The sequence below is a fragment of the Centroberyx gerrardi genome, chromosome 1, assembly GCF_048128805.1.
Source record: "Centroberyx gerrardi isolate f3 chromosome 1, fCenGer3.hap1.cur.20231027, whole genome shotgun sequence".
NCBI lineage: Eukaryota > Metazoa > Chordata > Actinopteri > Beryciformes > Berycidae > Centroberyx > Centroberyx gerrardi.
This window is the reverse complement of record NC_135997.1, coordinates 31,016,139-31,029,682: the sequence shown is the minus strand read 5'-3', so window position 1 is coordinate 31,029,682 and position 13,544 is coordinate 31,016,139. Positions and strand designations below refer to the sequence as shown.

The window sequence follows — 13,544 nt, the reverse complement described above, 5'->3', positions numbered from 1 at the left end:
TATTCACTCTGGTACCTGGGATGTTTGAAAAACAAGGAGAAGCTGAGTAAATTGTGAAGTTTTACTCTTTCTTTAGCACTGAGATGTACCGTCAGCAGCTTGTGAACGGCATAAATCCCCTTATTTGCGGTTCTTTAAAATAAATCTTAAATATTTGGGGAACAATCAGATGCAAAATCCTCTCTACACCTATTGTTGATGCTTGGAAAAGTAGCATAGGTCTGCACAGACAGCGCCTTCATTGTTGTCTTTGCTACATTTACATGGCCGTCTTTATCTCATCTATCCAGCTTGTGCACATCCATTCTTTCTCAACAAGAGTCAATGGCAATGAGTGGAAACATATTTAAGTAGCTGAGTCAGTGTTGTCAGCATTAAGCATCTTCACTAAGGCAAAACAAGGGAGAAAAGTAAGACGGATACAACAGTGTAGCTCTGTGCACTGGCAAGCTACATACATTTTGCAGGTAGATCCGTCTGAAGTAAATTGTTAGTGAATGGACAATAGGGTTGGGCAGACTCCTGTCAATCAATTGTCATGTATATTGCAGATCCCCGATGTATGACAAAGACAGACAGACACACACACACACTGTGTGGGGAGTAGGCGTGATGACTCAGTTTGTGCTGCAGCTTTTAAATTGGCAAAGGAAGGGACATTCAGGTGGAGGTGCATTCCCAGTAGGAAGCAGTAGTAAAAGACACTCGAATGGGACAAAACCAGCACAGGAATGCACAGGTTAATGTCGGCTGTGTTTAAGCACTAAATAGGGTTTTAGATCATCGCGAGTCTAATTTTTCTCCCTGCGTGTACTTCCACATTTGAGTGACAGTGGTAGTCAAGGTTAAGTAGCTGGCTAACCAAAATAACTAAATAAATAACGTGCACACGTAACTACAACACTTCATCACAAATAACTCCTGGATTGAACTGAAAATCACAGATTGATGATAAGTGTAAGAGTGTCTAAAGGTGGATTTTTCCTCCTTTAACAAACACTGTAATTTGCCCTCCTGCTGCACATAGCCTAATGAAATGGCTGCCTGCAAGGTCAGCCTACACTACAAACGCAACCTGTAGAATACAGTTCAATAGCATATATTGTGGACCAAATTCATACTTCCAAATGGAGCTACAAGTGCAGCTAGTACGTGCAAAAACATACAGAAAGGAGAGGATGGATATTCAGCTTTTTATTCGCAAAAAAGTGTGTTACATAACAGGTGATAATGGCCAATTAACTGCAGGGTAATTAGCCTAATGCTTGGAGCATTTTATTTGTGTGGTAGCTGGGGAGTGTGTGTGTGTTTTATTATGACAGAATGAAGATTTCCTGTGGAGCTGTCAGCACTAGAAATGTGGTGATGTCTGCTCCCCCGTACACAACCTCATTCTGCTTTTTTATGAGGGCTGCAATGCCTTGAGAAAGCACAATAAATCAATACCTTTATTGATACAGTTCATCATTTTATTGTAGGCTTAAAGGGCTGTCTCCATGTACGACTGACACTTGACTGCAAATCAAGAATGGTTCACATGGCTGAGTGTTAGAGTCCAAGTTCATAACTCTGCATATCAATCAATAATCTACGGAGATTTTAGTGACTGCAAAGCTATTTCCCTGCAACCCTCCGCTCAGAAAAAGACATTTTTTGTGCTTTTTTTCTGCAGAACAGCCAAGCAGCGTGATAACGGATGTGTGTATTTTCACCACCATGGACGGCACAGCCTCAGTTATGTGCAGAGTAGAAGTGGCTGAAAACAACTACGCTTGTGTGATTGACATTTCATTAAATTGTGAAATCCTACAGGAGCGGTGGCAAAAATGTAGCGGAAACACTGTTATGTTGTAGTTCTCAGTGGCTGCTAAAGTACTTAAGTACTCGGTTCTAACAAATGGGTATCAGTGCACCTCTACTTTTACCATCAGCTGTTGACATGGCTTCCACTCTCTTCGCCCACGTATACTCCACATTTCGGCAACTTGGAGAAAATCCAAACTTTCCCAGATGTGTAAATTAAGCACTTTGTTGGGTCATTCAGGAGATTCTTACAACACTTGTGTCTTCCATGCTAACTATGTGTTTAAAGTTGGGTAGTACAGCATCCCACCAAGAGGATGTCTTAAGACTACAGACCTGTCTCTTCCTGGAGTCATAAATTCACTCTGAGTTATGCAATTGTCCGGATTTAGTTAAGGATGGAGTTAAATTTTAGTTTGCGTTAGTTTGTTTGTGTCCATGTGACCAATATTAAAAGAGGAAGGCAAAAATGCATACAGCTGGAGAATTACCTCAGGAGTTTCATGGTATGCATCAGTGTAATGTTAGTAGATAAAGCCAAGCTTTTACTCATTTGTAGACACTTCTCTCTTATATTCCACCCTAAATTGAGCTTTGACCAAAAGACTTAAAACTGACACTAAAATGTGAATACTTTTATTTCACTTAGTTTTGGAGGCTGATCATGCCAGGCGACGCCATTTATATATTCGACAAATGCGTTTCCATTTATTGCCTAATTTCTTTAACAAAAAACCTTTCCGCCTCAGACGAGCAAAAACACTTTTGTTAAAGTGAAGATTTTTTTTATCAAAATGAATCTAATACATACAATTTCACATGAAAATACTTTGAAGAAAACGTGTAATAACCATGGTACGTTTGGTATAGTTGCCATGGCAACCCAATTGTCCTCTCAAGTGACATAATTTTTCAGCCCAAATAAGGGATTCCGGATATGGCCCCTTTCAGTGTAACATGAAAATGAGTTGGGGGTGTAAAATGACTTTAACTACATCCAATGCTAATATGACTAGGCTAATTTCTGTGTCAAGGGTTCCTCTATTATCCATTTCTGTATTTCTTGAGATTAATTCTGATGGTGTTTTGCAGCTGCAATGAAAATAAATGCTACCTATACTTAAGCTTAGCGTTCTAGCATGTTGTGGCTTTGTCAAGCAAAGACAATGCAACATCCACAGATCTGAAAGCCCCAAAATGACAACACTTGAGAGGTAAAGCAGAAGTCTCGCTAGAATCCACATCCACTATAGAATAGCTAGCTAAGCTGGCACGGCTACCCATTGATGCCAAGAAATACATCCTCATACAATCAAATGGCACAATACACTGCTCTTAAACCTAGCTTGCTCCACATAAACAAATTCATGATGTGTGACTTTCTGCCGTTTTTTCCTAAAACACCATAATACTTGCACGCTCACAAATTTATGTACCGTAGGACGCTAAGTTACAGCTTTGTCAGCCATGCCGGAAGTTCTCAGTTGATACATGCTGGGACGTACCAAAACTCTATCGTCCAGGTTGCTATAATATTAGGTAGATAGGTGAGGGGAGAATTACTATTGACATGGTGTGTTTTGAACCTTGTATATAATGCAAAAAACAATTGTTTGTTTTACTGATTGCCATCGGATGTCAAGGAGAGGAAGAGATGGATGTGTCAAGTGTATGATGGGAAATGAAGCATTTCCATGACGTTCAAGACATCAAAATATGTTCCCTCAAGTGGAAACATATCCCGAAATCCTGTGACATGTTGGGAAGCCGTAATGGTACATCTCATAGGTTGCTTATATTTTGTAATTTATACTGCATTAAGTAGGAGAGTCTATACCCAATGCACCGTTGACTTTAGCTCCTATAGGCAGAGGTTGAGGATAAGAAAACAGGAGTCTTCTAGGTAATCTAGGCTTACTGATTGATATGGGAGTGACTAATAGCAGCCTGGTTCTACCTGATAAATATAAGGGAGTGCTGGCTGGCTAGGTGAATACTGACTTGCTGAGGACAGTGAATGATGTCAGAGCTAGTCATATACAAGCCCCGATGCCTGTCGTTCTCTCGCATTGCAAGTAACGTTGCACCAAAATCAATTTAAAAATGTGGCAATTTAATGTTGCCTTGTTTATAGATTAAGGTACATATCTGGTAGAATATAATTTAAGGGCTTTTTTGAGTTGGAGCCACTCTTCAATTGTGCAAACATCAAATAACACTTACTTCAATTAAATCTCAATTTGTATTTATTCGTTGGCCTGTTACTCCTACAATCTTCCTCCAGCAAAATAAACCGTGGTGGGCGGCAGCAAGCAGCGTGAACCAATTCTAAACAATGTTATTAAAATAAAGTCTTGCATGGTTGATTATATGTATGCTGACTTTATCAGAACACCAGGGGCGGACTGGCCATGTGAAGTAGTGGGAGTTTTGAGTGAGTCAAGCAATACCAATATGAAAAGTTTTTAAAAAAAGACCCCATGCTGTTTGGTAGTTCTGCTGTAGACCGGCCCACAGACTCCATACAAGTGTGTGTGGAGGGGAGATCACAAGTTCATCACATCAAGAGTCCCATGCTTCTCCCCGCAACTTTACTTATGTTCTACCTTCATTAATACGCTGAGCTGGCAACACAGACTGGTTGTGTTGCGCATATATTTGGACAGAGAGGACCTAACAAATAAACATTATGCTGCCTTCAAGGTGTTGTCGGAAATTTAAGAATTACGAGTTGGGCGTGCATGAACAATCCCCAAGTTGGCGAGATGTGATGTGGGCAGGGAGCATGTAAACAACTGATGGTAAAAGGTTTTTTTATTACATTTTAAAATATATCACCCCATGCATAAAATTCCAACTTAATTTTAAAGATTCTAAAAAAAAATAGGCTATTATAATTATTTGTTCTACATGTGCCCATATTGTGAGAAACAGGGTGGAGTATCTGTGGGTCAGTTGTGGTGGGCCAGGAAACATTTAAGTGATCAATGTTTGAATGATAAGCTGCTGTAGCCGCTGATCCTAAGCTAGCCCAACACATTAGCTAGTACAGAGCCTCTCGTTCATACTCACTTGTTCCTCAGCACCTGCCAGGCCGCCTCGATGTCCGCATACAAGTTCTTCTCAGATGGCTTTCCGCTGCTGACCCCGTAGCCTGAGTAATCGTAGGAGAACACGTTGCAGTTGATCCTGGAGCCGAGGCCGATGTAAAAACTGCACATCTGTCCCAAGTCCACGGCGTTACCGTGGGAAAATAGCAGCGTGTACCGACTGTTCGGGGCGCAACGCACAAACATGCAGCCGACCCGGTTACCCCGACTGCTTCTGGTGCTGAACACCTCCACGGCATCCAGTTCTCGTTGGGAGTACTGCCAGTCAGCCCGTTCGGTTAGATGTAGGCTGGTGGCCCCGTTAGCATCCGTGTGTACCGAGTACGTCGGCTCCGGGGGGAGGAAAGCTAGCTTGGCCGCGATGCGACTGGGACAGGGTGGACAACAGAACAGCCAGCACAGTTCACCGAGAGAAAACCCATTCATCCTGGGGCCTTGTTCGGGCATTTAGGCGCGGAGTTACCCGGTTAATTACTTTCTTTAGAAACAACAAAAGCAATTATCGTGTTCTTTGAGGTCTAAATTGTTTCACATTAACAAGCTGTAGCGAGAAGAGCTGGGATGACAGGTGGCTCGGGCTCTCGGCTTTGCAGCTAGCTAGCTAGCACGCTAGCCGGCTGGCAGTTAGCTCGCAGTAAAACTCACACTTCATGTAGAAATGTGGATTATTTATCTGACCTTAAGCGCGATATTGATGTTCATATTATTTTACAGCACAAGGTAGCGCAGCGAGTGGTCTTGAACGATTCCGCCTCTATCAAACATAGCTTGCTGAGCGCCAAGGTTTGTTGCTAATGTAGTGTAAGAGTGTGAGCGGCCATTTCTCTGGACTGAGACCCGACTAGGACTTCCGCCACAACCGGATATCCTGTTCATGTCACTTGATAGAATAAATTCAATATTTGAGATTGATTAAATTACATTCAATCGGCATTTATTTTGTCTTTTTAACACATTTATTAAAAAATAAATTCACTAAATTAAACTACTTATGGCAAAGTACAGCTAAAGCCAACATCATGCTGATTTATAACTTTGAGCTCCTATTCTAAAATATTACATAATATTATTTCATGATGCAAAAGCCAAAAAGACCTAAATGGTTCAATTGTAAATATGGGAAAAACAGGGAAAACAGGGATGTAAAGTAATCACAGACATAACCTGAACACAGATACCTGAATTCCCCCCAGGGGATCAATAAAGTGCAAACTTATCTTATCTTATCTTATCTTAAATGCTGTACTTTTGTTTCAGCAAAGGCTTACCTTAACTTTACTTGAAAATTTACTTTTTTTTTTACTTCACTGCATTTGAAAGTGAACATGAGTCACTTTCAAGGAAAACTGTTTGCATACAAAACATGATCAGTTCATGAAAATGATACAGTCTTTGGAGTAGAATCAGCCAACATATAGAAGAAACAACCACAGCAAGCACAACTGATACTAACTGAGGTTCATTTACTGAAGACAGAACACTTTCAAGCATTGAAGTACCAGGGCATCATATTGACAATGTACTTTTACTTTTTATACTTGAGTTTATATATAAGCTTCTATACTTTTACTTATTAGTAAATCTGAATGGAAAACATAAATGTCCTCTTCCACCACTGTTAATGGTTTTGTGTTCAAAAGATTGTTTATTGAATTGTTTGCTGGATGTTATATGCGCTATTAAAGCTAATATATAATATAGAAGGGTCTAATGGGCAAGTTTTCTACTTCACCCCCCTATTGCCAGAAACAAGAGAACAGAGTTTAATGAGCTTCAGTTGACCGTGTCACTGCTCAGGATGATTGTTAGGGAGTTGGTATATATAATATACTGTATGTGGGAGTGCAGAGCCACATGGGATTTCTCTCTGTTTATTGTACTGTTGTGCTGATCAGGGAGTCAAGTGAAGGCACAGCACTGGAACACATTCTGAACAACAAACAATAACACAGTGGACTAAGGTTACTGTAGAATTGATCTATACTACACTGGTTGTCTATGGGAAGACCTTAACCTGAACTGATTCTAATGAGACATTTTGATCAGATTCCAAGCATGTTTTGTTATTATCCTGGGTTTCAATGGAGAGTTTTAAAAATTTGAACTTCAATACCCATGAATCATGTGAAATGACATCAGTAAACACAACACGCTCATGTTTACCAACCCAGCCAGTCTGTGAAGCTTTATACCAAAGAGACGAGAGAGGAAAAGATCTAACGTTGGTGAGTCCAGCTTTCTATGGACGAAACGCCGCTCACTGCTGTTTAGGAGACAGTTTGGATTTCACTCTGAAGTTTGGATTTGTCACATCCTGTGTTCTCTGCTGCAGCCCCACTTTGTGATTTAAGCTGATAAGATGAGTGTATTTTTACATACAAATCTTAACTGGTGCTGCTTTAAAATGCCCCAAAAAAGTATTTTTAGAGGATATCTCTTGTCATGAAGTCATCATTAGTTGACATCTAGGTTGCTGAAGCTCTCCCACTTTCCCCCTGCTCTTATAAGCTCCTTTTTGTCTCCTCCATTTTGCTTCCTGGTAAAAAAACAGTGTAAAAATGTTTCCCACAATCACGTCAAAGAGAAACAACAACTTAATTTAGGGTTTTAATGGATTGGATTGAATCAAGTTTAAATGTGTTCTCAATGATGATGATGATTTGTGAAGAATTGTCTCCGCTTTTCCCTGTAGGATACACCCACAGACCTTGAATGGATACAACAGTCTTACCCTCTCCAAGTCAACGTTCCTGGACGGTCGGAGCGGCGGCCATTTTTATGTGTACGGTTGGGCTAGCTAAACTTCGTATGAATTACTTAAGCTGCTGAGGCGAGAGGTTTTGCAGCAAGAACCAAAGCAGCTTCTCTGTCTCCTTGCTGCCATGGATCGCTAACATGCTAATGTTGACTAGAAGAGCTAGAGAGAGAAGTAGAGTCTTTGATAAAGCTACGTTAGCCTCGTCGCTAACGTTACGCTTTCAGTTGAGTTTTGACAGTTTGCTAACAGACTCATCTGCACAGGTCTCAAGCAAGTGTGACAGCCTTAAAGACGAGATGAAATGAAAAATGCCTTTTTAACCCTTTTAGATCACATCCCCGGTCATACTGTGCACCTATTTAACAATATATGCCAAAAAAAATACCAAAAATCAATTTCATTGTATTCTTATATCAAAATTCAATCATGTTTTCTTCCTGTAAAACAAAATATGCCGTGTGCTTACGTAAGCATGCCCGTAACTAATTTCAACCAATAATATCATGACATCCACCCATCAATCAATCTTCAACTTTTAGCGCACAGAGCTAAGAGGCTAAGATTCATTAGTTAGCTAGCTAGCAACAGCACACCCACTTTTCAACGTTCAAATCAAATTCCTCCCAACGTTATGTCCCGCCTGTCTTTCCTGTTTCACTCGGAAATACGTCACGATACGGAAGTTAGATACTCTCGAAATGCCGTTTCATCTCGACTTTAATGTCTGGACTTGTGTTGTCACCGTAGCAACTAACCCTTAAAATGTATCCTGTACTAGCCAAATTACCATGGTAAACATTGGAAGGAAGTTCTGTGGATACACCATACTGTAGCTGCGTGGGTGCGGTGTCTTTACCACACCTATAAACACACACACACACACACCCTGATACACACAGAACACACAAGAGTTCTTGTGTCTCGTCGTCCTTATTTACCACAGTTGATAAGTGCAGCACACGCAACAGTTGCTGTGCATCCCAAACAGCAGAGGCGCTTAAGCCGTTTCCCGCCGAAAAGCCTGCATACCACAGAGACTCCAGTGACAGGAGAGAGCACTTCAACCCACCTGAGAGAGACAGAACAGGACTGGCTTGGCGTACACATTTCAGCGCCGTCACTAATAACCATATGGAGACGGGACTCAGCTGGATTTGTCATAGCCTGGAGGAAGAAGCCCATTACTAGATAGTCTAATGTGTTCAGATCTAACAGACTGCAGAAACGCGGCCTGGGATTAGCTTGCAAGACGAGCTCGGCTACATAAGAAATGGACCAGAAAAAAAACAAAGCGCCCATCGCTCAAGACCATCTGCTTAATATTTGGAACAAATAAGGAAAAGTTATTTTTTTTCCCCCAAGCATTAACTATGATATTTTATGAGTCTGGCACCTAACGCTAAGACGACTTGCCCTTACAAATGCACTGGATACCGCAGAGTTTGGAACAAAGCCTCTGCATGGGCACGTCGAGCTATGCACTTTACTGTGTTTCAACCCAGCGCTGGCATTCGGCTCTCCGCTGTTTCTCCTTATGGTTTCTAGGCCCCCTCAGACACTCCAATATCCCCGGTTTGTTTACATGAAAACAAGACGCGCGTATGGGATCGCGACCTTGCCAGCATCAAACATCTTAAGTGCAATTAAAGCAGACCTTTCACTTTTTCTATTTCTTGCACAACTTGTCCCGGCACATGCTGCTGATATTTGGTGCTAATATTCAGTATCTTTAAATTTGACCATTTTCATGTAAAAAAAATCTATGTATTCAGTTGTAAATGCCTCTGAAACAGCATTTAGACTATAATGGGCCACTAAAACTCTCCATTGAAAGCCATGGTAATAATAAGAAAACATTCTGATGCATACTTGTGTGGAATCTGATCAAAATGTCTCATTAGAATCAGTTCAGGTTAATGTCTTCCCACAGACAACCAGATGGGTATTGATCAATTCTACAATAGATATGTAATCAAACAAACTGTATCATATCCATCCATTGGTCTAAGCCTTTCTTGACTGGCTGATATCTGACTTTTAATAAAAAAAAGTTCAGTATTGGTCCCAGATACTGGTCCAACCTTAGTTCTCATCCAGAGAACCACAGTACTACCTCAGGCTTAACTCTATCAGTGGATCTCCAGCAGTCATTTCTGATGTTGTCACAGCAATCAATTGGAAAACACTGATGACTGGAACCAGTGCTGCTTCCAGTGAGTTACGTAAGACGACTGCAGTTATGAAATAGTGTCCTGATGAGAGGGGGGGGGGTGTTCAGTCTATGAGGGGAGACAGATGATCTGATGATGAACCCTGCCGAACCCCTACCACCCCCCCTCTCCTCTCTCCAGCAGGGCGGGTCATGACACGGGCTTTAGCTCTGGCCCCCCGGGCGTCCCATAACGATATCAACCCTCTGACAGATCTCAGGCCTGCCCCGGTCCGTCCGCCTCTGTGTTTTGGTTTCAGATTTAGTCGGAGCTTAAGCCGATCCCCAGTCGAACGCCTGAGGGGAACTCGTATCTGGAGAGAATGTTTTTAGAGATTAGATCCGGCCAAGGATGTTTCCCAGACGGGACACTGGGAGGCAGGATGCCGAGCTCCCTGCATATACTGGTTTGTCTGGAGGCGGGGACCGCTGAGCGCCGGGGGCTGGCTGCGGGCCAACTGCTCCGGCTCCATAAGACTCTCCTCCTGAAGCTTCCCCTGTGTCTCGCATCTCCGCCAGCTTCTAAATCCACTAATTATGGGCCCGGATCACACGACTGGTTACTGTTAAACACTCATAAATATGTAGAAATTCTGAAACGTGGCAAGGCTGGTTTCTGCCTCTGTGCGTCTTATAAATTGAGCAGACTGCAAAACACTTTGGAATGAGAATTTCTTGTCCCCCTCTATGATTTTTAAGGGGCATTAAGTAATCCATGCCTTTTATTGACCTCTAGCAGCGACCAGCAGGAATTGCAACAACATCAATGGGTCTCTGGCACAGGGTATGGTGGCCTGTAATTGACATAATTGGGTGTCTTGAAATTCCACAGGGTGGGGAGTTTTTATTCCAAAACAGAGCACAGGCTGGAAAGTGAGATTTGAGAGCCAGAAATCTCAGCAACTGGCCAAGTCATGATGATGAGTCACTGATCAGCAGCCCTAGCAACCCATACACACTGCCAGTCAAGTCTGGACACACCTGAACGAAGGTACTTAAAGCATTCTCTTAAAGCCATTTTGATCTAAAGGCTTGTGCTTAAATGATTGAAATTTGTTTCTTAGACAAATATAAATAGTGAAGTTGATCCTATGTATGAATTTCTTTCCAAAGCCTTTGCCTTTCCATCAAGGCAAAGGGCGGCTAAAATATATAATTTTTTGGTCAGTGCATAATTCCATTTGTGTTATTTCATGGTTTTGATGTCTTTACTATTATTCTAAAATGTGGAAAATAGTAAAAATAAAGAAAAATGCATGTCCAAACTTTTGACTGGTAGTGTACACTCACCGAGCATTTTATTAGGAACACCTTACTAATACTGGGTAGGTATCAGCTTTCAGCTCAGTGTCAACCGGCTACCAAAGTGCCATCTGCCTCCAGGTTCGACGTGTTGTGCATTCTGAGATGCTTTTCTGCTCACCACAGTCGTAAAGAGGTTATCTGAGTTACTGTTGCCTTTCTGTCAGCTCCAACCAGTCTGGCCGTTCTCCTCTGACCTCTCTCATCAACAAGGCGTTTCCGTCCGCAGAACCGCCGCTCACTGGATGTTTTTTGTTTTTCGCATCATTCTGTGTAACCTCTAGAGACTGTTGTGTGTGTGAAAATCCCAGGAGATCAGCAGTTTCAGAAATACTCAAAGCAGCCCGTCTGGCACCAACAGCCACGCCACGGTCAAAGTCACTGAGATCACATTTTTTCCCCATTCTGATGTTTGATGTGAACATGAACTGGAGCTGCTGACCTGTATCTGCATGATCTTATGCATTGCACTGCTGCCACATGATTGTCTGAATGGATAATCGCATGAATAAGCAGGTGTACAGGTGTTCCTAATAAAGTGCTCGGTGAGTGTACATATACACATGTAGTGTATGCATACATAAACACAGACAACTACATGTATACACATATCCATACAATTATATAAACAGTACATTAATACGAATGAGAAAGGCAAACATTACACCTTCAGTTTATACAACACTCCTCTCCTCATTTCCTAAGTGTTCTGCCGTCTGCTAACCCAAATATTACCCAACTAAAAATGTATTCACCTTGCCAAACAAAATGAAGTTGTTTACTATAATAAGGGAAGAAAAAAAAAATGGACTTGATTTTCATTTTCAATAAGATGACTGTTTGTCCCGGCACCTATTGCACGCCCAGCCGTCCCAGTGGGGGATTCCTCTTTGACTTCATCCATTTGTGTCCTAATAAGGTTATGTTGGGAGTTGGCGGGTCTAAGGTTGGTGGTGCTGGGTATGTTAGGCTATGTAGAATAGGTATAGGCTTGCTAGAATGTTCTTGTGCTTTGTTCTGCTTCCTTGCATTTGTGTCACATCATTCTGTTCTATGATTGATCGTTTATCAGTTAGATCTAGTTTGGCTCTTTCTCTGTAAAGTCCTTTGAGACGTGACGGTGATGAACGGCTATAGAAATAGATGAACTTGAACTTGATGTGATTCTGTCCACCTACGTACCGGTCTGTTTCAATATGGAGGATATGGAGATACCTGATCTATACTGTCCACACACACTGATCTTTGCTTCTTGGGCAGGTTGGACAGGACATTATATTCAAGCGCTGGACAAACACAAGCTTGATCAAGTTTGGAATATGTATGGACACCAAGGCCTCACCTACTTGCAGATTCACCCAGAACTGCAGAACCTTTTATGAAATTCATATGTTCATCAACAGAAAGGCCCCACATATTTGTCATATTTCTGCACAATTCAGCTTTTTAGTGCCCAAACAAAACTGAAAGTTGCTGATAGAACGGCGGGGATTTTTCCTAAAAACGCACGACTCCGGTTTTCTTCTCATTTACGGTTAACCTCCTTTTCTCACGCCGCTCGTTTGCAAGAGAAAGCAGTTTTTGCTGCATCTTCCGTTTCGGCGAGTGTGAAGTAATGTCGCCGTAACCCTTTCCTCTCCGCACCTCACTCCACGTTCTGAGGGTTTAATTGCAGCGGCAGAACATTAATAGAAACTGCGTGACGGAGCGACTCGCCGCTTAACACCAGAAGGGGCTGGAAACCAGTTGGGCAGAAACTCATTAACTGACGCATGCCTGCTGATGTTTGTAATTGCTTTTTATAATCTATGTGGCTGATTTGTGCCATGTATTCCCTTTTCATGGCTGTTTTTGTTCTCAGCTCTCTCTTGAAAGACAGATCAGGATCTCGGTGATTAAATAAAGTCTCAAATCAAGAACAACAATCGCCGGCTCGGATATCTGCATGTGCGGCCGTTTCTGCAGCCAGACACGGCGCACAGCAATCCGACACAATATTATCTCACATCCCAGCATTTGAATTCCGCCTGTTCACTTCTAGACACAGCAGCGACTCCAGAGACTTAAATCTGCAATGCAAACCAGCCGTAAAAAAAAAAAAAATCAAAGCGAGCTGAATAATATTGAAAATAAGCAGAATACATTTACATTCTTTTATTCAAGCCCTTTTTTTTTCTTTATTTTGGAGGTGAAGGCCTGACTCCGCTCGGCAGAAACGGCCACATACTGGGCAGCTCAAGGATTTGATAACAATCGCCCTGCTACCTGTTACTGCTGTGCCGCCCAAATTAAAAGAAATGTTATCTTAAAGTTCTCCTCCCCTTACAAACGCCTCAGCTGCAACTTTAGGGTTCTGAAATGA

At 41.9% G+C, this 13,544-nt stretch overlaps 1 protein-coding gene across 1 annotated transcript in view; it reads right to left on the bottom strand.

Moving 5' to 3' along the window:
• abhd17c (abhydrolase domain containing 17C, depalmitoylase) overlaps positions 1–5,731 on the bottom strand; it is a 34,940-nt gene extending 29,209 nt beyond the window's left edge. Inside the window, exon 1 of the mRNA XM_071920851.2 lies at positions 4,876–5,731. Coding sequence (XP_071776952.1) covers positions 4,876–5,360 — 485 coding nt within the window. The 5' untranslated portion in view covers positions 5,361–5,731. The remainder of the gene's footprint in view (positions 1–4,875) is intronic.
• Positions 5,732–13,544: the final 7,813 nt, after the last annotated feature.